This window comes from Chelonoidis abingdonii, chromosome 1 (assembly GCF_003597395.2).
Source record: "Chelonoidis abingdonii isolate Lonesome George chromosome 1, CheloAbing_2.0, whole genome shotgun sequence".
NCBI classification, from domain to species: Eukaryota; Metazoa; Chordata; order Testudines; family Testudinidae; genus Chelonoidis; species Chelonoidis abingdonii.
Window position 1 is genome coordinate 216,258,215 of NC_133769.1, and position 25,396 is coordinate 216,283,610.

The 25,396-nt window shown below is 39.8% G+C and overlaps 1 protein-coding gene across 1 annotated transcript in view; it reads right to left on the bottom strand.

The window, feature by feature from the left end:
* Nucleotides 1-25,396, bottom strand: part of SYTL5 (synaptotagmin like 5) — a 164,336-nt gene that overhangs the window by 71,143 nt on the left and 67,797 nt on the right. The window contains exon 3 of the mRNA XM_075059764.1: nucleotides 10,714-10,929. Coding sequence (XP_074915865.1) covers nucleotides 10,714-10,929 — 216 coding nt within the window. The remainder of the gene's footprint in view (nucleotides 1-10,713; nucleotides 10,930-25,396) is intronic.

Here is a 25,396-nt window from a genome sequence, read left to right on the forward strand (position 1 = left end):
AAATGTTTAAGAAGCTTCATTTAAAATTAAATTAAAATGCAGAGCCCCCCGGACTGTGCCCAGGACATGGGCAGCATGAGTGCCACTGAAAATTAGCTTGTGTGCCGCCTTCAGCACGCGTGCCGTATGTTCCCTACTCCTGATCTAGACTGACCTCCTGCATGTTGCAGCCATAGAACCTCACCCACCCACTCCTGTAGTACATCCCTAATCTCTGGCTGAATTACTCAAGTCCTCAAATCATGATTTTAAAAGACTTCAAGTTACAGAGAATCCACCATTTACACTAGTTTAAACATGCAAGTGACCCGTGACCCATGCTGCAGGGGAAGGCGAACCCCTCGCCCCACCAGTTTTCTCCAATCTGACCGAGGGAAAAATTCCTTCCCAACCCCAAATATGGTGACCAGTTAGATCCAGAGCATGCAGGCAAGACCCATAGGGCAGACACCTGAGCAAGAATTCTCTAGTAATTCTGAGCCCTCCCCATCTAGTGTCCCATCTCTGGACACTGAGGATTTTTGCTACAAGAAGTCCTGCCATGCTATCCCCTCCATAAATTTATCAATCTCAGTCTTGAAAACAGTTAGGTATTTTTGTAGCTTGCATCAGGGGCTCTTAGAGTTCTGAATACCCTTTTTTATTGTTATAAGGTGCACATTAATAAATACAGTAAATTACAGACAGACTGGCATAAAAGATTATTTTGTCTGCAATACAAAATGCAAGAGTAGAATAAGGGTTGACATCATCCTGAACCTTTCACTGTGATGCTCTTCAAAACTAGGACTCTTCCTTATTTGGTTTGTGAAGCAGATGCTCTTTGCTTAAGACTAAGCCTCAGAAATATTTTAAGCCAAATTACCTGTCAATGTAACTCCAGTTACGTCAATGAGTTACAACAGCAGTGAACTTGGCCCACATTTTTTTCCCTTTATCTGTTTAATTTATTGTGGGCGTTGGAGGGAAGAAAGATAATCTTTTCTGTTTTCTTCTTAAATAATTATAAAGAATGTTATATAATACATGAAAGATGTTATACATAAAAACATTCTATATGAGCATGGTGGGTTGTCAAACAAAAGGCTTAAAAAACAGAGATTACAGTATTTTTGACTATTCCATTCATAACAAATTGTAATGCCAGACTCCCATCACCATCCCAACTTGCAATAATGCTACTGTAGGAAGTTGATCACAGGGTAGCTCAGAACAGTTCATTTAATCAGAAAAGGCAATTCACTGAATCATCAATACTCCAAATGGAGCATAAATGCAAAACGTACATTTGGATCTTGTTGGATGTGGTAAATGTCTAATATAATTTGTGTTGCCTGCAAAACAAGTAGAAGCTGCTGACAGAAGTTCCAATTTATTTTTGGCAATAAATGCTCTTCAGATGTTTCATCTAAATTAAAGCATTTAATAGGGCTGGGCAGTGCTTTGGTGATATTTAACAACTCTCCTGTTTAGTTGTGTACATCCTTCTCATCTGGAAGAAATTTCATTGTGAGATCTGCATGACTGCTTACATGTCTAACAGATTCCTGGTAATATGCAAATCCTGTCTGTTCACTGGTTCTCAATCCATGACCCATAGACCACCGGTGGACTGCAGACGAGTTTTGGGTGGCTTGCCAATTGGTTGCCTGAAAATTAGCCATGCAGCTAGAAGCATGAGGAGGACTGCTACTTTGTTAAATAAAATAACCTAATTTCCATTGATGAGAAAGAATGGAAGAGTTAACTATTGTAACAGATCCTTTGCACTACACATCTAACACTCCACATAAGGATTTCTTTCTTAGAACACTCCTGCTGCAGAAGCTACTAGCAGCACTACAGCTCAGGCTGCTATGGAACTGGTACCCACCTGCAGAGGCCCTTGCTCCTAAGGAAGCTTGCAGCTATTAAGGACTATTAAGGACTTAATTCCTGCTAGCTAGGTCACTGTTCCTGAAAATGCAAATTGAAAGCTAAACAGAGATGGAGTGGAGATGTTAAAGAAGTCATTTCATGTTGGTTTGTGCAGGCAAGAAACCATGTGACTGTGCAGCATTATGAAGGACTCGAACTATGGGACAGTACAGCTAAAAACTATAAATTGCATTTTCATTCACCACTCTAACCAAATTGATCATACATCTGTACCCCAATATAACACTGCCCTTGGGAGCCAAAAAATCTTACCGCGTTATAGGTGAAACCACGTTATATCGAACTTGCTTTGATCCGCTGGAGTGCACAGCCCCACCCTCTGGAGCGCTGCTTTACCGCGTTATATCTGAATTCATGTTATATCGGGGTAGAGGTGTACTAAAGCAGAAGCTACTATATTTTAAAATCTAGATGCATCATTACCATCACTTTAGATTCATATATTCATGAAACTGACAAATCTGACATAAACATGACAAGTATGTATTTAATATATAGTTGGTGGAACACATTCTTTTCCTTTTCAAAAGTGGGGCAAAGCATGAAGAAGGTTGACAGTCACAATTCAGATGCTATTTTACATTGGGAAGCTGGTGCTCAATTCAGATCATAGCATTACCTGATTGGTAATGTTTAAGAAAAGCACTGTAATAAATGTTTATACCTCAGTAACTTTAGAACTGCTTTCCTGTGAGATAGACTAAGCCCATTCTTCTTCTTCAACACAGCTACAGAGTTTATGGAGGGTTCAGAATAGTTCTACTCTTAAAACTGATTTGAACAGACATGCCCGAAGTAAACAATAAAAGTAAAACCCATCATCTGCTGCATGAAATGTGAAGAATAAGGACATATGCATCCTTACCAAGCATTTGACCTCCCTGGCCAAGTCTAATGCCAGGCATAGTGAAAGAAAATCATAAGTAGACAGTCATAGCAACTGACAGGTTGAACAGGCTTGGAAACCTGTGTCACCACCTTATATCTTTGTCTTTTTCATCATCAATGCAAATTTTTCTTTAGGATCTTGAGTCACAGCAGCCTTGATTGTTAAAAAATAAAAAGCTCATATCTCACAAACCATATGTATAGAAATACTTACCTTCTAACAAGGCAAGGGAGTCCAAGGGTTAACAGTCAGACACCCATATACTATACTCCACATACCTTGATATAACGCTGTCCTTGGGAGCCAAAAAATCTTACTGTGTTATAGGTGCAACCGTGTTATATTGAACTTGCTTTGATCCACTGCAGTGCACAGCCCCGCACCTTTGGAGCACTGTTTTACCACTTTATATCCAAATTCGTGTTATAGCGGGTGGCGTTATATCAATGTAACAGTGTACTTTCAATTTATAGTGAACAGTTTACAGAAAGGGCTTTAGGTTACAGTTGTTTAATCCTTCATCTCCTCTAGGAGCGTCAGATCCATTTACCTACAAAAATATTTTTTCATTCAAAATATAAAATGAATTCCTAAATCTGTCTTGAAGTTTGAATTTAATAATTGCATCTCACATTCCAAAACTAAAACTGAAGAACTAGAAATGAAACTGTCTCTTGCACTCTATTATTTTCAGACACTGATAACTGTAACAAGATGGGAGTGTTTTTCCTAGCAATCTATTTTTCTTTCTCCCAATCCTGACGTGGGACGAAACTGCACTGTATGACTTAGATAATTTTTCAGTATATTTAATGGGACACCAAACCAAAGCTTTTAGAGTATTTTTTTAAACTGACCTGAAATCCAAATTCACATATGAAAACATGATATTCTTTTACTTACGCCTCTCCAAAAGCCGACCTCTGGCATTCTCAATAGCAAGTGTAGTGATAAACAATACCCTTTCCAATGCATTTTGCCAAAGTAAGGTTTGGATGGGTTCTCCAGTGTAGCACCAGATAGAGTGTATTGCGACTAATAGCTTTAGTGAGCAAGCGAGTATGACAGCAATAACTTTATCTGTCTGCTTGCTCTTACTCCTATGTTAACTGACTGGGAATGTTTTAAAGAAAATCATGCACAATCATAGAATCATAGAAGTGTAGAACTGGAAGGGACTTCAAGAGGTCTTCTAGTCCAGTTCCCTGCACTCATGGCAGGACTAAGTATTATCTAGACCATCCCTGACCAGTGTCTATCTAACCTGCTCTTAAAAATCTCCAGTGACGGAGATTCCACAACATTCCTGGGCAATTTATTCCAGTGCTTAACCACCTTGACAGTTAGGAAGTTTTTCCTAATGTCCAACCTAAACCTCCCTTGCAACAATTTAAGCCCATTGCTTCTTGTCCTATCCTCAGAGGATAAAGAGAACAATTTTTCTCCCCCCCTCCAACCTCCTTGTAGCAACATTGATGTACTTGAATCAGCTGGGTGCTGTTCATTTTATTTGGGGTCTCATCTGAATCATCAGATATTAGTCATCAATCTATATAGTCCTGTGTCCTGAACTAAATGGCACAATAGTGTGAGCAATTATTAGAAATCTTATAGTCCTTTGCAACTCTATCACTTATCCTTTCCTGCCAAGGGAGGTTGCATTTGGTAGCAAACTCCTCTAGAACTACAAACACAACACAGCTCTGTGGGGTGTCCATGCCCATTTAATTTAAATATGATATTTTTCAGCCTCTCCTTCCCCCTCCTGGTGTGTTTCCTAATTATTTAATTGCCAGATAATCCCAGGAGTTTTCCCCTTTTGCTTTACAAGAGTGACTATGCACTTGAAGCTACCCATTTATTAGAACGGGTCAGGAATTTTCTATTGAAATATTTTTTCCAATGGAAAATGTGGTTTTCACAAAACAGAAATGTTCTGTGTGAAAATGTCAATTTTGCAGAGAATTGTCAGTCAGGAAAATGTTAAAAAATTCATTTTGAGGTTGGGCCAATCTGAATTGAAACATTTTGGTTTGCTGAAGTGAACTGAAACATTTTGTTTTGGACTACTTTCATATTAAGTTGTGTCTGCCTGAGCTGCCAGAGTGCCTTATGAGTGTCGTAGCTTGGGTGCCTCACGTACTGCAGTCTCCCCTCTGTGGAACTGTAACATTAGTCAGGGAGGCCCAGGACAGGAATAGATCATAAAAAAATATATTCCAGTCAGGGAGTCTAGCCCAAATAGGAGAACGGGAACATGAGGCACCTGAACTACAACCCCTGTAAGACATTGTGGCAGCTCAGATGGACACAATTTAATGTTGAACCAAACAAAGCATTTCGATTTGGTTAGATCAGGGGAAAGCAACCTATGGCACGGGTGCTGAAGGCAGCACACGAGCAGATTTTCAGCGGCACTCACACTGCCCACGTCCTGGCCACCAGTCCGGGGGGTGCTGCATTTTAATTTAAATTTTAAATGAAGTTTCTTAAACATTTTAAAAACCTTATTTACTTAGGCACAACAATAGTTTAGTTATATATCATAGACTTGTAGAAAGAGACCTTCTAAAAACGTTAAAATGTATTACTGGCACACAAAACCTTAAATCAGAGTGAATAAATGAAGACTCGGCACACCACTTCTGAAAGGTTGCTGACCCCTGGGTTAGAGGAACTGCAATAAAACATTTTCAGGTCAAAATATTTTAGCTTTTCACTCAGGATGAAAACAAATATTTAAATAGTGGACTTTCCAGTGGGACAGAAATTCATCCATCTCTACAATTTACTTCAAAAGAGTCTCAATTGGACAGGCAGGTTATTGATAGAACTGTGTGCTGTGACAGAGAACAAGAGCTGTACCAGATCCCCAGTAAAGCAGAGTAGTTAACTCTGGCTTCTCTTTTATCTTCCATTGCACAGGTGCTCAACAGAAAAGCTATTCAAATGGCTGATGGGGAACCAGAGGTAGGAGAACACTGAGGGGAGGAGGCAGGGCTCTACACCCAGGCTCTGTAAACTGGATGAAGAAGCCTGGGCTGATCAGAACTTTTACTTATGGTAACTTGCTACAGTTTATGGTTATTGAGATTATCGCCTGCTGATAAAACTCTTGTTAACTACTATACAATCAAACCACCATCTTATACACCCACAGACACATGAAGGCACACACACACATACACCCCCTCCCCTTTCTGTGGGTTTGCTTCCACCCAGACTATTTGCAACGTGCTTTTGAGGAATGAAAGAAAAAAAAAAGTATAATTATTAAAAAAGAGAGTGAACCAGGCAAATTGTCACTGAAGAGCCACGGCAATTAAAAGCAATAAGAACACAAGGAAGATTTTTGTGTTAACATGTTTGAAATTTCTCTGATTTTAGGCTCGCTGTGTGCTGTGGAAAGTAATTAACATTACTGATGACTTTTCCTGTTACTTGGAGGCAGCATACTTATTTCAAAGATACAGATAAAGCTTCTCATTTCTGCTATGTACTGCTATGGCAACTTGGCTGTCCAGGCATTTAACCTCACTTATTTATTCATTCCACATGAGTAAAAGATGTAGGCTATACATATATAAATAGGAATATTTATAGCCTGAAGTTTCAAACCAAGCTTCCTGGCATTTTGACTGCAGAACAGGGCTTTGTCCAACCTATCGCTGGCACCTTGTTAAACGGGTGTGTTTAAAACAGAAGTTCAGTAAATACACCGAAAAAATCCTATTCAAATGGAAAGTTTCAATCCAAGGTTAAATATCAGAGGGGTAGCTGTGTTAGTCTGGATCTGTAAAAGCGGCAAAGAGTTCTGTGGCACCTTATAGACTAACAAATGTGTTGGAGCATGACCTTTCGTGGGTGAATACCCACTTTGTCAGATGTATGTACAAGCTACCTGCTTCCGACGAAGTGGATATTCACCCACAAAAGCTCATGCTCCAATACATTTGAGAAATGTTTACCCTTGGATTAACAAACGTATTGGAGCATGAGTTTCTGTGGGTGAATATCCACTTCGTCGGAAGCACGTAGCATGTACATGCATCCAACAAAGTGGGTATTCACCCACGAAAGGTCATGCTCCAATACGTTTGTTAATCCAAGGGTAAATATTTCTCAGTTACTATTTATCTGAGAAAACTATTGATGACAATTGGCCCTTATGCAGGAAGGGGAGAAGGACAGAAAACTCTTTGAAGTCCTTTAGGAACCTCAGAATACAGATTCAATTTATCCAGGGAAGTACTTAAATACTAGAGTGATTACAACTATAGAAGACCTTAAGGTTATGAACAGCTGACTAAACACTATATTTAGGCTTGATAGGATTAGATTTTTATCAGTAAATGTCAGTAAACGTTGATTTCACTGTACACACACAAACCAGCAAAAAACATTTCCATCAATAATAGTAAAATATTTCAAGACAGGCAAAGTATGAAAAATGCTGCTTGAGAACTTACACAAATTAAAAATCCTTAAATCAAACCTTGATATTTTGATATGTGATGTTGACAATTTGTGTTTTAATGGATATAAAACTTTAACTTTTTGAATCTCAAGGTCTATTGCCCTCCCCCAATTTCCCTCAACTGTGAAAATTCAAATAGATAAAATTTGGGAAAAAATGCTTAAAAATGAAACGCAATATTATCCGTCAAAATTATATTCACAAAATATTGAATTCTGCCAAGCTTAACTATATTGTATTACACATGGTGGCAGAGTTAAGAATGTGGGGCAACCTTAGCTTTGCATTGCATGACTTCTGGGTACTTTTGCAACCTTGATCTCTGCCATTTAAAATGGGGAGGCTCCAGATAGGGTGACCAGACTGCAAGTGTGAAAAATTGGGACACAGGGGGGAGGGGGTGATAGAAGAAAGACCTAAAAATCGGGACTGTCCCTATAAAAATCGGGACATCTGGTCACCATAGCTCCAGATGACAAGATAACTAATTCTCTTGTTCCTGATCATGAATAATAGTGTTCATTTTCTGTTCTCTAGTGAAGTATAGTTCTTTTGGAATACAATTTGCATATAAAGCTAGGTTTCTTTATGTTGTATTTAAAAAAGCTTGAAGATCTCTCACTTTTTTATATTTAAATTTCCACCCACAGAGTTTGATGAAGTTCTTCATTAGGTGATTTTTCTTCTGAGGGTTCTAGAATGTAGTGAATGTATTGTAATGGCCATCTCCCTCCCCGCATTAGTGGGGCTGAAGGCAAGTGTGGTCTGAGAGAGAGGCTGGGCCAATTAAAAACAAAGTAGTGTTCTGAGGAAGCTGGAGCTGCCTTTTGCTGACTCTGGAAAAGTAGATGCTATTGTGAAAGTCTGACTGTACTAAAGTTTTGTTGCCATTTTTTGACCTGGTCTCTCTCCTCCTTCCTCCAGATACTCTGATGCTACAATACTATTCTTTCCATTTGTCTGATAAGTAGTTACAACATTTTCTTTAAAACTATAAGTATTTTTAAATAATTTGGAGACAAAGGCAGCGTATTGATAATTTGCTTCATCTTTCTCCAGATTTTTTGACATTTGAATGGAAAGTCTCTGTAAGTACTAGAACAGTGCTGAAAATCTGTCACGGACTACGTGACAAAATGTCTTCTTATTGCATAGGAAATGCCATGGTTACCTCTGACATAATGGGTAGGCAGGACTGAGATATCAAACTAGGGAAATCAAGAGGAGTGAAAGATGGAAGTTTATTAAAGAAAGAGACAGAAGTAACTGACAGGTGATGTTCAGATTTTCTTTCATGGCTATGTGTTTTGGCAATCAGTTAAATTAGAATATCTACTCAAATCAGGGAAACTCTACAGTACACTCATATGTCCAGCCATGATAGAAAAGCATGAGTAATTTTTTCAGTAAACACGTCAATAACAATACTTTGCTGTACCATAGTTGTTACAATATCATTGCTGTTCCAATGACTTGAAGAGAAATGCTTTTGAAGTTTACTGAAGAAAAAAATGGACGATTCAAGCGTAATGAGATGCTGAGCCTTGCACCTACAGATCATGGATTAAAATGGTGGACTACACTGGTATGACCAACAGTCTTTCTTGTCCAACAGCAGCTTAATGTCCTACATGCGAAGAGTTGGGTGATCTCATTTCATAGTGGATAGGTTTACACATCCAAAATAGAAGTTAATAGTACACAGGTGACCATTTCAGCAGAAAAGTCAAGAATTAGATGACCAAAGAGCCAAGAACTGAAGAGTAGAGTGTCCAAACTGCCTCCTCAGTACTACAGGTAGTTCCTTTCAAAAGACAGGCTAAGCTATATTGGTCGGAGCAGGATAGAGAAGCTTGAAAAGCTGTTGCTCATGCTGTATCAGTCTTGTGGATAGATAGAATTTCATTCTTCAGGGGTGTCATATTTGGAATCTTCCATGAATACTAAATTAAATTTAGTTTACAGGAGGAAAAAAAACACCTTTGCCAAGATACAAGCACAATGAAACTACCATGAAGGAATTAGACCCCTTATACAGATCCACACCACACAGCTGAAAAATAATGTTAAGCGGTTTTTGCCCCTCTGTTCACACCTCTTTCACTCTATGCAACTTGCATGACTAACTGCTCCCTCATATCAAGTTCTCTCTCATATCTGCGCCTTTTCCCTTCTCCCTCTGCCATCACATAACCCTCTCCTCATTCAAATGCAATTATTTCAAAATGCCTAATACCTTAGTCTTCCCTGCAAAAAAGAAAAGAAAAAAAAAAGAAATGAGATGTTGGAAAATACCCCTGAACAAATCCAAACTAGAACTGTAGCAGTATCAAAAGGTATGAAAATCTTCACTGTCCAGTCACAGTGTTCTTAGTTACATCCCATCTCCCATTCTTTATTAGTACACTGTCTGTTTAGATGGTACTCTCTTTGGGGCAGGAACTTATCATTACTTGTCTGCAAAGTGCTTTTGGCACAGTTCAGAATATACAAATAGATACCACTTGCTTGCAGTAAGAACCTGTTCACTACATTTAAATAATCTAGGAGTAAAACGGCGCTTTATGAATTGTATAGTAAAAGTAAAATTATGCATAATACTGATACATCAGTCTAGCAGACTAAGCAAGAAATACTGTGGTGCGGTAAAATACATACAGACATGCTGTAACTTCGAAGTGCTCATATGCAATTCTCTTTAATAATGACTGCACTGAGGATTGCTTAGCAACATCTGATACCACACTCTATATTCTAACAGCAGAAAAGCAAAGGTCAAATTGCCCTGTACATTTGGCAGAATGCCATTCATTTCAGAACTCTATTTAATTCCATGGGCATGGGGAGATGTTTTACATTAAAACCTTTTTAACAGATGTGGAAGTGTTAATACAACAGAGGCTAAGAAGACAAGAATAAAAGTGTTGCTGAAAGTACTTTTACTTGTATTTTTGCAGCCCTTCTCTTTTGAAAAATAACAGATCATATTAGACTGAATATCCAGGGACCTTATGTAGTTTTAGTTGTAATATTATTCAATTATTAGGTCTGCTCCTTTATAGTGTTAACAAATGTATTACAAAACAATAATCTTCACTTATTTTCAGCTCATTCACACCTGTGGTTTAGTATCTGTGATGCTAGGACCACTCTTTAAAAAAAGCCATAAAACAAATAAACAAAATAAAAAAAACCCAGCAACAACAAAAACAACAAGCAGGCACTGAAGAGAAGATGATGAAATAAATATTGCTGAAAATATAAGCCACCTAAAAATAAGCCTTTCCTCTTCTATGCCTGCTATGTTATGCCCTTGTGTTAAAGAGTGAGAAAGCAGCAGCAGCAACATAAATGTATTTATTACACAGATGGCCTCTAATTCCATATTTACAAAAGCTTCAGAACTTACGCAATCTTGGCACACACAGTGCACTTCCAGTTCCCATCAATTCCCAGAACACGACACTTGTTGCAAACTGTAAATTTGCATTCTTGGCACTGGTCCCCCCTGTCAAAGATTAAGCCCAGGTTTTTCTGACAGCGAACACAGACCCTGCCACGGTCCTGTTGGCAATGGCGGTTTCCACCTTTTCGTCTCACTTCCAACAACTCATTCTTCAATTTCCTGGAAATAAAAAATAGAGGGCACTTTAAATCTGAGATGCCACTGGTTCAAATATTCATGGCAATATTCTGTATCCTCTTAGGTTCAAGTAACAGAGTCTCTAGGGAATGTGTATAAAATGATAACAGGATAAGAGCACTAAGCACTATAAAAGACAATAGTAAAGAAGAGCTATGCAAATTTGTTATATTTTTACACCAAACCCCTTTACAGACAGACATACTAATTACACAATCACCCCACACTGAAATGCAGCCCTCCATAAGATAAAATGCAACAGTTATTTAGCAGGTCACACCACCACCATACTTTCAGCTATGAAAAAGTATAATGTAGCCAGCTAGAAACTGCAAGGTATATATAAGAAGGCAAAATGTAAATGCCTAAGTATAAATTTGGCAGGACATTTGGGTTAACATTTCTAGATAAGTTCACGGAGGATAGATCTATTAATGCCTATTAGTCAGGCTGGGCAGGGATGGTGTCCCTAGCCTCTGTTTGCCAGAAGCTGGGAATGGGTGACCGGATGTATCATTTGATGATTACCTCCTCTGTTCATTCCCTCTGGGGCACCTGGCATTGGCCACTGTCGGAAGACAGGATACTGGGCTAGATGGACTTTTGGTCTGACCCAGTATGGCTGTTCTTATGTTCTTAACATGACTGTCCTTGCAAAAAATATTAGGCAGTATATAGATCCTGTGGTCAAGGCATCTGCTCTAAGGTTATCTGGAAGAAAAATCTCCAGTGTCATCTAACATTATGCTCAGACATTGATTAAATAGTACTTATTCAGAGAGGAAAGCCAGTTAAGTTCCCAACACCACACCCACACAAACACACAGATGATTATGAGCCTAAAGGTTAAGTGACAGATTGAACAGTGCAGGAACTGATAATTTCTATAGATCAGAAGAAAAATAAGAGGAAGAACTATTTCTTTTTACTTTCCATTATCAAATTAATTGAGGAAAATTAATTATTAATGTATCTGATTAGGATACATTTATCATATCACTATAAATATTTGGAGAATGGCATAACATACATGATGTCAAGTATCAGAGGGGTAGCCATGTTAGTCTGTATCCACAAAAACAATGAGGAGCCCGGTGGCACGTTGAAGACTAACAGATTTATTCGGGCATAAGCATCTGAAGGGTTTTCTTTACCCACAAAAACTGATGCCCAAATTAATCTGTTAGTCTTTAAGGTGCCACCAGACTCCTTGTTATTTTTTGTAATATACATGGTGTTATAGGTTTTGATACCAGTGAACTTAAGACAAAATTAAGACAACACTGCTTTGGCTTCTTCAATTATTTTTCTTTTAAATAGCAGGACTGACTGCAATTTTGATTTTCTTTTCTGAAACAAGTATAATAGGCTCAAAATACACTGTTCCTTTAACAGTATTCATCCAGGGGAGCTTAGCATAGGTGCCTAACATAGTGGTATATAAAGTGATTTAATGTGCAATAGCTTAGAATCGGTAAGACCAATAGTGGGTATGAAACATTAAAATGATCATATGCACAGATACCTTCCCCAGCTGTTCACACAATCTGTGAAATACAAACTCACTCTCTTCCTGAGCTTTAACAATAAAGTAAGCAACAAGGTAACAAATGATCAAATCAAATATTCTCCCTCAGCATGATAGTCCTAGGGTTCCTCCCTCAACCCACACTCTTGATCTCTGCCCCGCCCCCAGACTACCATTCCCACCTCTCCTTTTCAAACAAGACAGACAATGAGTCACCTGCTTCTGAACAAAATCTCTTTAGTCCTTTCGCAGCATGTTCAATACCTGCTAGCAGGCAGTTTCTCAAGCAAACACCAAGTACATCACAAATCGCTACCGAAGAAAAACTTCTACCATAACAAACATGACCTAATACACAGTCAAGCCTACTTTGCCAGAGCTAGTCACCACTAATGTTATAAGGATGTTGGTGTTTATTTTTCAGAAGTCATACAACAGAACTAGCTAGTATACCAATGTACAGAGATATATAAAAGAAAAAAACTAAGAGTAATATAGTAATATTGCATGTGTGTCTAAAATTAGAAGATATCTTCTATACCAGTGTGTATAGATTTATGGAGCTTGTACGCTGGTCACATACGCCACACTTTAAAAGTAAATAAAGAATTGTAACCGGTGTTTTTGAATTACAAAGAGATTTATTGATTTGTTTAGTGCTGTAATTATTTCTTACAACGCTAAACAAAAGTTCCCTTATAGAATGTGGCAGGCTGGTCCGAGCTGACATCTGAAGAATATCTCAAGTAGGATTGTCCAAATAACCAAATATTCTGTTCAGGTGAAAGTCCCAAAAAAGCCCAAACAAAAAAAATGTTTCAGGTCAACCCAAAACAAAAATGTTTTGAAGTTTTCAGTGAACTGAAACATCAAAAAATGTTTCATTTCACGTCAAAACATTTTGGTTGACTTGAAACAAAATGTTTAGTTTCAATGTCAAGGCTTTTAAAACATTTTAAAATTGTTTTTTAAATAAAATTGGAAGTTAATTCATAATAAAAAGTCAACACATTTAGTTGCTGAAATGGCAAATGAACCATTTCAACATTTCTCATTTTTTTCTTTTTTTGAATAAAATAAGGTGCCAAAATGGACCCAAATTCATAAATTGTTTCAGTTGATGTGAATCTGCATATTTTAGTGAAAAAAGGTTTCATATGAAAAATTTCACCCAGCTCTAATCTTGCATGTTACAAAGTACAGCAGAATATACATAAAACCCTGTTCTTTCAGCTAATGAAAGCTTTTTTTCCCCCTCCTATCCCACAGAAAAGGAGAATAGTCAAAATGGTGTATTGAGGACTGCAAAGCAACTTCAAGAGAAGGGTTTCTTGGTCCTGCTTGCAGGCTAGAGGGCCCTGTAGGAAAGCATCTATCAGAGTGAGTATGGAAAGAGACTGCTTCAAGCAAGGTTGGGTTAAGTAGTGTCCTGCTGCCAAAGGCAGCAACCTGTTTTGTCTCTTACTGATTTGGAATCCTTGTGTGTTATTGCTCTGAATTCTAAGAAATAACGTAGTGTTATACTGCAACCTTCCAGCAAGAATATATATTTTTAATCTAACTTCTCTGTGTGTATGCAGTGAACATAAAAAATCAGGACAAAAATCCTTAGTAATAAATCTTATGAAAAGAAATAGCCCAACTTCAGTAAGCCATTCCACATAAGTAAACTCTCTGAAGTGATGGAAAACTTTTTTTTGCTGAAGTTGCTTTAGCAACAGGCAGCCCTATTTCAGAATCTATATACATCAGACTCTGTGCAGCTGCTGTACTCATGGAGTTTAATAAAGCCAGCACATGGAAAAACTGCTTAAGAGTTCACAGGCTTTATTTTTTCTAGATGCTCACTAGCCTGAGTTTCTGGAATCTTGCTTTTCTCTCCAACTCATCCATTATCTACAAACTATCTTTAATAACCTGAACAAGCACTAGTGAGTTCTAGCCATGCCGTTCTGCTCCTCTGTGATAAAGTGTGTGTCTTGGTATCTCAGGATTCCCAAACGGTGCTTGGTTGACCCTTTGAATAGGAAAGTGTGACTTTTCTTGCCTTCCTGTGAGCCTACGTCCCATATATTTTATGGAAGATGGGTCATGTGAGGTATCATTGGAAAGGTTATCATTTGCTGAAGGTGATTATCCAATTTGTATGCATGTATCATTTCTATATCTGAAGTCAGAAATATTGACCATGTAATAATTGCAACTATGTTTTTACCTGGGGAATGCCCACTGACAGTATGCAAACAGCCTGCATGGGCTATTAGGAAGGATAATAGGACTTTGAAGATGCTAATCTCCCTCCTTCCTGAGAAGTGTCCTGGGATGCTGTTTTAATACTGCAGGGTTACGTGATCGTATCACCCGGTACTGGACATCATTTTGGACTTCTGGTATTTTTCCACTGGAAGGGGTTGGGGGTCAAAATAGGAAACAAAGGATTCCTGCCATATGTAAATCCTATTTAAGGTGGGGAGTGAGTTAATCTTGGCTCTTCTCCATTCCCTCCCTGCCCAAGAAGGAAGACTGCTGAAAACACCTGAAGAAATAAAGGAACTAAGCAGAGGCGTGGGAGGGGAGACCCCAGGCAAGGAAGGTCAGCCTGTGGTAAGTATAACCGCAGATTTAAGCTGCAAGCAGTGCAGTTACCTTCAGGAAACTCTGCAACCTGCATAAAACAACTTTTAGGGTGAGAAATGACTACTTGTAGCCAATTTCTTTAATGTATAAGCCTAGTTTGCAGGTTTGTATTATATGCTCATTGGTCTGCTTTGTTCTGTTTGCTATCCCTTATAATCACTTAAAATCTACCTTTTGTAGTTAATAAACTTATTTTGCTTATTCTAAAACCTCGCTTGTGCAATTCATAACTGGGGGGCAAAAAGCTATGCATAATTTTCCTCTACATTGAGGGAGGGCGTGAATTTCTTGAGTTTACTCTGTATAGCTCTCTATGCAGCGCAAGACAATATAACTTTAGGCTTACACTCCAGAGGGTATGTGTACCAGAATGCTGGGCAATTCCCCGAGCTGAGTCTTGCCACACAGAACTGACTGCAGACTCTGTGTGATTCTACAGCTGGGTGTGTGCACGCAGCAGGACAGGGTGAGGGAGCCCAAGCTGGTGAAACGGGTGGGCTCAGTGAGATCCCAATATGTCAGGTGGTACCCCAGAAGGGGGCGGTCTAACCCATCACACCTTCCCATCCAAATCAGGAGCTTTTAGATATTATTAGCATAATTACCCAATATTTGTGCAGGTGCAACAGGATAATAATCTTTGACCCTCCAAACATTTTGTATGTTCACGGTTTTTCAATATCGCATAGGCCTGTTCAATTCTATATGGTAACTCCACAAGAGTCTATATCATTCAGTGCCTGTTTTTTCTGGGACCTGAATTCTTCCCACTAAGCACCTGTCTGTACCTTGCACAGGGGTTCACTCTATCACTGAGGATAGGTCCATTAAAGGTGATCCACATGGGATTTTCTATTCATACTAGTCGGATATATGAAGAAAGCCTGAAAGCTGCTTTTGTGGGTGTGTGTGGGGGGGCATTAATCTGCTTGTTTGATTTTAGGAATAGCTAGCAGGAAAGTCAGCTCAGTTGCTCCCCAGCTGCTGGAAGATTTGGGGGGCTCTCCATGGATGCATATTATTAGCTCTCAAATCTTAATTGAAGGGTTAAGAATGGCAAGAGCTTCATTTCCCATTTCATGTCAGTAGTCATTGCAGTTATATCTGTTGAAAACTGAAAAATTTAAAGTGACTAAAAATCCCCTCCCCTCTCAGTTGCTCAGCAGTTACGGTCTTGGCTCTTGTGATGTCACTATTTCAAAGGTTGTCCAGTCACCATAGAATCTTACAGGATGGAAAAGATCTGAGTTTCTAATACAAAAATAAGCCCCAAAGCAACCCCTCACAATTTTCATGCCTTCTTTTTGCATTATAAAGCAGCAGAACTGGGCACAAAGCCTTTTTCTGTTCTGCACAGCACCTTTAAAATGTAAGCAGTTTGCCTCCTTAATCAAAGTGGAAATTTTTCCTCTAAGGTTAACATTTCCTCTCTTGGCATTTCCTCTCCTTTGGTAGTATATTTAAAGAGGCAGTATCCTTATTTTCCAGTAATTCCATCTACTCAGTAATTCCTATTCTTTATCCAATACAAATTCTTGATTGATGACATTCATTCTGCTAAGGCTACTCATCTTGCAGACTGACTTTTATAAAAAATGTATTGCTGTCTTAAAAGCTTTCTTCAAATCCTGGCAAAATAAATGGCCCCTCAATTTCCCTACTGACTTGTTCATCAGAAAACATTCAGGCAGATGTGATGGTCAGAAGCTTTGTTTTGGGATTGCTTGCAGAGGCTATTGGATTGAACCACAGACAGACTGTAACAAATGGGGTCACATTTCAGAATATGAAGAATTCAGTGTTCCAAGGACGAGAAAGAGTAAGAGGAGGTAGATGAGTCGTCTGAAAATAATCCATCATCACAGCAGCCTCTAAACAACAGCAACTGCATAGCTGTGACCGTTAATATTACTGAAAAGGGATAGCAAATGTAACATCATCTCTTCTACAAGCAGCACAGGAGGCACATTTTCCTAAATTCTAAAGCAATAGACTCTCAAGCTAGCAGTTGGACACATTTGTTCTCACACACGGTATACAAGAAATAAAACATAACCAAAACATTTTCTAGGAATACAAAGAGAATCCAAGAGAAGGCAAACCCAGCAGAATCCCATTTATCAAACTTCTGAGAGAAATATCCTATAATACCACTAAGGAATCTAAATTATCTATAATATTAGGGGTTTGATAGAAGAGACAAGTATTAACATCTGTCTCTGCTAACACTCAGCTATTCTTTTAAATGCAAATGGTATATTAAAAAACACCATCAATTCAGAGGGAACATACCAAGTGCACTGAAGATGCATTTTGTTTCTTATACCCAAAAACTAGGCGATACTGACATAAGTAATAATCTAAACCTTTCTAAATGGAGCATAAAATCAAGGAACATGCCCTCATAAAATATCAAAGTGGAAAGCAGAACAGTCTTAGTATACAGCAAATTTGATAAATGACTCAGAAAAGCAAGGGTGAGGAAAATAGATAATGTCCATGTGATAAGGAACTCTGTGAAACATGACGTCTCTTATACCACCACCTATTCCACCACGGCATGCAATTTTCATTTTCATTTTTTTTCTTTTTCTTCCTTACCCCTTACCCCAATTTTTCAGAATGACTTCACTTTGAAAAAAAGTTGTAGAGTCAGTGTTCCAGTTTTCCTTTTGCCACTCTAATTGTTCCAAAGTTTGCAAAGTTATGAAAAATTGCAGACTGAATTAAGAAAAAGACAAAAAAAAAAGGTAGACATTCAATGCATTGTTAGTGCATTCACTGGGGAAAATGGGGAGAGGGAGGGGAGGACAAAAAAGAGTGAGTTCGTTCCATAGCTTTGGATCAACCTCTAGAAAACTATGTCTCCTGTACAGATAAACTTCTACTCTTATGGTAGAAAATTCCATTATGCCCGAGGCAGAGCCGCCCAGAGGATTCCGGGGGCCTGGTGTCTTCGGCGGTGGGGGGCCCCGCTTCGGTGGTAATTCGGCGGCGGGGGGTCCTTCCGCTCTGGGACCTGCTGCCGAAGTGCCCCGAAGACTTGCGGTGGGGGCCCCCCACCGCCGAATTACCGCCGAAGCGGGACCAGTTGCCAAAGCGCAGCCAGGTCTTCGGTGGTAATTCGGCAGTGAGGGGTCCTTCTGCCCTGGAGCAGAAGGACTCCTCACCGCCGAAGACCCAGAGCGGAAGAAGTTCCGGGGGCCTGGGCCCGCGAGAGTTTTCTGGGGTTCCCGGAGCAAGTGAAAGACCCCACTCCAGGGGCCCTGAAAAACTCTTGTGGGGGCCCCTGCGGGGCCCGGGGCAAATTGCCCCACTTGCTCCCCCCCGGGTGGCCCTGGCCTGAGGAGCTGAGTTGCCAGCCACAGTCATCATTTGGAGCTGTTGGTGTTTGAGTTATTCTGGACCTAGGCCATACACAGGCTAAGGAAGCTAATTCAGCCCTAGAGCAACAGAAGCAGCTATAAAGTGACTCTGCTTTCCACTAGAATGATTTCCAGCACGCAGACCCGGTACTTGGAAGTGGATTTGCTTCTTTACATTTTATCTTGCATTGGATGGGATGATGGAAGAGTAAAAAGTAATTTTATTAAGAACCAACGTATGAACTGAAACTAATAATGATTTCAAGTGGCATCTCACCACACTGAAAATAAGGTCATTTTTCTGCCTAAATATGGTTTCAGGTACTCAATTTTCAGGAACCCAGGTATGAAAATTTTGGGCTATTCCCTTTGCTTATATAATTATTTGATTTATATTATAAAACTTGGTTTTGAGATGTTTCATGAGTTACTTTGGATAGCATGTATGTTTGAAGTGGGCAACAGGAATAGTAGAAATGCAAAGAGAGTTTTGAAGTAAGACTGGGAATTAGGTATGGGAAAAGGAAACTGAAGGAATAGGGTGGTAGAAAAGGGAAAGAAAAGGAGGGAAGTGAGGGAGAGGAGGGAGATGAGAAGCATGAATGAGGAGAGTGATATTGAACAGCTGCAGTGAGGAATTCATTGAAGGGAAGCCAATCACAAAACAGAAAATTAGAAAAAAAACTCATCCAGGTTTCAGAGCTGAATGAATGTGATGATATCAGGAACTAGAGCAATCCCTCTAGGTTGGTGTGGGAAGCAAACTGGTGGCTGGAAAGCTCTTCCCCAATGTCCCCTCAACTACAGCTAGTGCTGGCTGCTTTGGGCTAGTACCACCAAGGTCCCACCTTCTCAAGCTGATCCTAGCTACTTCTGCTCATTCCTATAAGGGAGAGGAATGCAAACAGCCGGTCCCACAGTCTCAGGGTATCCTTTGGGTCCTGGTTCCAAGATATATTGTTGTGAATTTGCAGTAAGAAAAATGCCTGCTTATAAATTCTTCCCCCTCTATAGTGCAGAGATACTGTCAGACAACTGAAAACAGCAAATGAGATCAAGAAATTATGTTGTACTCATGCATTTTTAGGCTTATTTTTTATTTTTTGGAAGCAAGATGGAAATATATTCTTGTTGGAATGTTAAAAACCCTCCTGGGAGAGAATGAAGGTGGTAAGAAGAAGAAAGGGGAAAAAAAGAGAGTTTAAATTATCACAAAGGAGGAACCTTTGGCTGCTGGAATTTTTAAAGATAAAATTACAAACTATGTTAGCAAGATGAAATACCTTCTGAGTTACAAACTGTTGAATTCTTACTATATGTTGGTAGAATCAATGGTAACCTGAGTACGATTAAAAAAAAGCCACACAAGTTATTAATTAGTTCAGAAATGGAACATTCTTAAATTTTAAATAGAATGGAGACCACAGGCATTTGTGTTTATGGTACTAAAAATAGTAAATATTTATACACAAGAAATATCTTATTTCAAATAATAATGTACTAATGGAGCAATTTACTCGTCAAATGTGATAGTTACCAATCAGCTTCTCTGTTCCCGGGCACACATGAATGAAACATACGCTATCATATAAAGTATATTTTCTTTAAAGAACTATTCATCAGTCTTGCAAAAACATATACTGTACACAGTGTGTGCAATCCGTAGTATTTTACAACAGTTGCCCTTACAAACATCTTCAGATACATCACCTGATAAGTCAATTTCCATATGCAGATAATTTCCCAAAATCCATTTCAACTCACTTTGTGAATTTTCCAATTGCTGCCAGATAGCGGTATCTGAGAGAACAGTTTTGTTCTATATTTAGAATATACTGATATTTTAAAATATTTCTATTGTACTGATTTATAAGGAGTCTTTATTCTAATTGGCCCCCTTGACCATGCAGAATCCGTGCCAGAGGAACTGTTGAGTGGACTTGGCCAATTAAACTGCTGCTAGGAGGCCAAGAGGGGATTACAACACACAAGTAATGACTTGATAGCATTATGTTGGGAAAGCCTCAAGTTACTTTCCTTCTCTGTTTTCTGTGTTCAGCTATTATTCTATTACTTTTTCTTTAAACAAGATCCAGAACTTTAATTCCTGTTTAAAGAATAAAAAGAAGCTTTACATTTAAAAGCTTGATGTGAAAGGTGTAAATGTAACAAAGTACTAAGAGATGCACTAGGCAGGATATGTGCCCATATGTTATAGCTCAGTGGTACTATATCATGGTAGGTTGAATGCTCTGAATATATGTGACCACATCAGCTCTCTCTGCATCTCTCCATTGACTCCTTCTTCTCTATCCCACAAAACGGCTATTTGACTTCACTTCCAAATCCCCTCAAGGTCTATTCTCACCCTACCTATGATCTCTCCTTTAGTATCAAAAGTTCGACTTCTGCCTTTGATCAGCCCATGATGTCAGTTTCCATCGCCCACTTGTTAAATTTAAAACAGGCACCTTCAGAGCTTTCTCCCATGCCGCCCCCACTTGTTTCTTTGCACTTGCCTGTCAGTCTATATCCATCCGTTGTTTCTTGTCTTACACTTGGATTGTAAGAAATTTGGGGCAAGGAGTATCTTTCTTCTGTGTGTAAACAGTGCCCAGCACAGTGGGGTTTGGGTTCATGATTAGGGCTCCACAGGCACTACAATAATACCGATAATACATTAAACTCTTAAATGTGAATTGAGCATCTTGCCAGAATGAAAAACAAATCTAATGTAGAAGACTATGTTCTTCTGTGAAATATGTTTCAATAATACACACACCAGATTGCACCAAATGGCATCCCAAAGACAAAACATGTTCTTCAGAAGTATATTTATGAGTCAAGGATAAAAGATATCCTTGCCAGGGATAATTTAGCTGCATTCAGAGAGTCATGATGAACTCTCCCTGGAGATAGGGAAATCTACTCAGCTCCCTGATCAGATCCAAACCTGGCTTGAACATATTGGGAGACTTTTTAGGGTCTTGGAGTTTGATGTTAACAGGCACAGTGAGCAAAACATGTTTGAGGGACAATTCTCCAAATAACCTGAGGGTCTTGGGGTCACTAGTTTTCCTGAAGTCGCCGGAAGGCTGTGTGTGCATTCCACTGAATTTAAGATTTGTTTTTTCCAAATGGTTTCTCTTAATTATAAGGATCCTCACATTAATTTCATATTTCAAGCTGTTCTTAAGGAGGTCTTCTCCCACCAGACAAAACGCCAAAAAAATTCTCCAGTCGGCCCATACACAGAACACGTTACCAGTTTGCACCTTGCCAAACCACATACCCATAATGCCACACTCAAAGGGTCAGGCAGGTAGGGTTTTTAAGCAATCATAAAAGGACAAGAACTTAGCCCTACCATCAGAGCTTGAGAAGGCAGTGGCCCATTGACCTACTGGAATTGATGCAGGAATCTTTGATAGAAGCATAAGCATGATAGCACCTTCTGGGATAGTTATGCAGCTCAAAATTCCCCAGTGGCACTTCTGCAGAGCCTAAACTCCCAACCATGAGCTTGCACTACTAACAGGGCTACTCTCTGATTTGCAGCATCCCTGCCCATCACTATTAAGGCTGATCCTGCTTCAAGGGTAAACACCATGGCTAGAACAAACTGTGTTCCAACTGTTGTTGGGTCTGCACTTCCCTTCTTCATCTCAGTGATAACAAGCATAATCAGAGTAAATTAAACACAACTGCCGGGGTTGGAGATCTGTCTTCCTGCCTCACTCCTACATTAAGTCAGCTAGGCTAGGCTTAGGCAAAAGGAAAAGCTTGCAGTTTAATCTGGTTGCCACATTTCCCACTGGGTAAAGAGGCTGCCAACAGCAATGGGTGCACTGCATTTACTCTAGTTACTTCATTTATCTGCAGAAGGCGAGGGGAAAGAGACAGTTAAATGGAGAGATCTCAGTATAGACTCACAGCGATAAAAGTTTAACTGGATTTATATCAAGAGACCTTAGTGGGTGTTGAATGAATACACGTGTCTGAGACACTTCCCAATCCAAAGAGAAAAACAAGCCACAGCCTGGCCTTTGAGTACGGAAGTAGAAACAAACAAGCACTTGAATTCCATCTCCCTTTGCAACTTGGTATATCTTGCACATTCTAAGCCAGCCTTCCCTTGGCCAAGTGACACACATAAATGCATTCTAAACTTGTTTGTCAGAGCCAAACTACATAAAAATTTAGGTAGGGGGAGAGGGAACATCAAAACTTTCAGAGGATGGATGCTTAACTGAAACAAATTCATTTGAATTGTCACCTGAACTATCTGCATCCGACCCCACTGAACCCCATTGTCCTCTGTCCCCACACAATCCCCTTCCAATTCAAACTGTGTGTAATCTTTCAGGAAAGGAGAGGTCTACTAAGCCTCATGGAGTCTCTACATCTTCCTCCAGGGTCTTTTGAGAGCTAGCAGGCAAGGCCGCTATTCTAAAATCTTGGATTGCAAAATCCCTTCCCCTGAACACTGTTGGGGAAAGCAGCACTGAGGCCTGGTCTACACTACGCGTTTAAATCGATTTAAAGAGCGTTAAATCGATTTAACGCTGTACCCGTCCACACTACAACGCCCTTTATATCGATATAAAGGGCTCTTCTGATAATCATTCTAGTACCAGCCTCCCACGAGAGGTTGTATTACATTAGCGCTAAATCGGATTTAACTTATCGGTACTTAGTTGACGAAATCAATTTATTGCCTCCGGCAGATCCACAGCTGCACCACTACCACTCTGACAGCAATTCTGAAACGATCGCGGCAGTAACAGGAAAGCCGCTAACTTGTGATTACATCTCCTGCTTCCAGTGTGGTACTCTATCAGCACGGGTGGGCGATCGTCTCAAATCCAAAAAAAGCTCCAGCATGACCGTACGAGGAGCAACTAGATCTGAATTGCATGTATGGGAGACAAGCTGTGTATCAGAGCTCCATTACAAACACAAACACAAGCATTGAAAAAAAACTCCAGAGTTACACAGCCTTGCAGAACAAGCAACGAGGAAATCCCAGAATCTAAAAAAATAAGAGATAACGCTCATGGATTCATGCGTATATTTCCATTAGTACTGGTAGCTGAGAGTATCCACTCATTCCACACAGTCCTGACAAGTATGTGGCATTCTTGCTGAATCTCCAATGCTGTAGTGTGCAAACGCAGTTTTCATGCGTGGTTCAGGGACATATGCTCCTCATTTCTCCCCACACACCACGTGAAGGAATAAGCAAAGTAAATATTCTGACTTCTTCAATTGTCTACCTCCTTATGTTACTGAATGCTGTTCATATTTAACAAGCCAGAGCGCGTAGCGTGACAGAAGCTAGTATTCCGCCTCCTCTCTCCCCCGCTCACCTCAATGTAGATAGACTCTGTGTTCCTCCAGCAACACCATGGTGATCATCCATCGTCCCATCACCCATAGATGTCCTGCTTCAGATGAGCTGCCGATGCTGGGAAAAATGGATGACTCCAGTTACTCCCATAGATCGTACAGAATCGTTGTACGTCTTCATCATAAGCAACTGGGCTGAGCCTTATCAGCCCCCATCCCTCTCCTTGGAAAAAAAAAAATTGTACTGCTCGCACTGTCATTAGCCCCGAAGGCTCGCATCCCCTCTGCATTTATCTCCTAACAATCTCTGCTTTCTTATTCCTGCTCCTTATTACTTCAACACAATGGGGGCCACTCCGACCTGATCCTACGTCCGCGTTACTAGCATCATGAAAATTATTATGTATTAAGAGCTAAAAATCAACCATTCCACGCACCAGCAAGTTGGGGACGGGATAGCAACGGGTGGTATCTGACCGGCACCCCCCGTGAATACTAGCCCGGCTCAATTAAATCCAGCAAGTATATCAATACACTCTCCTCTAAATCACAACAGACCTATAATTTCTAGCATGGACTACTCTATTTTTGAACCATTATGGGGATTACATCTTCCAAAGTCCAAGTGACGTCAATCCCAATTTTGCTTATTGCGTTGCGCCCTCCGAGCCGATTTCAGTCATCCACTCCCATGATAGCACGGACAGTAAGAGGGAAGATAACCGTCATCTCATGGCATTTCTCCGGCCTAAACGTACAAACAACCATAACATCTCCGCTATACATCTGCAAACAATAACCTGCTGCTTGTAAGCCTGAGTATCCCTCTTCTCCGCGGATCCATACCATACGCTGACTGTAAAAAAAAAAAAAAAAGCTACGGGCTCCATTTGCCGTTGCTATGCGTCTGCCAGGAATTCCAGGGAAAACCAGGCAAAGATTGTCAGCCTAATGTCCCAGAGAAGGAAGAACTGATGACATTGACCCAAACCACCCCAGACAATAATATCACCAGATTCCAAGGCGGAAAGGCGGACTATGAATAGCTACGGAAAACCACAATGCAACGATTCAGAAATCGACGTAGCCTCCCCATGACGCCAACGCTCTACATGCGTTTACTGTGCCTAGTGTGGCCGCATGAAATCGAATTTATAATATCAGTTTTATAAAACCGATTTTAGCTAATTCGATATTATCCCGTAGTGTAGACGTGGCCTGAGCTATTCCTTGCTGCTACTACTGACACCATGCTCACTCACACTCACTGGCTCTGAAGAAACACACAAAACATAGCCATTCTCTCTGAGAAGAGAGTCAGAAGAGCTTTGTTTAACCCTTTTGAGTGCATGGGATCAGTTCAAACAAAATAGCAGAACGAGTACCAGGCAATACTTCTAACTCTACTTGAAATACAAAAACATTTGCCATACACTTTTTCAGTCACCTTCAGTATGAAAGTTAATTGGCCCATTAATAGAAAAATGAACTTGGTAACATACTAGAAAATAAGTACTGTAATTTTTATTGCAGCATAACTGCCATTTTCTGTTTTACCAAAATTCAGTAT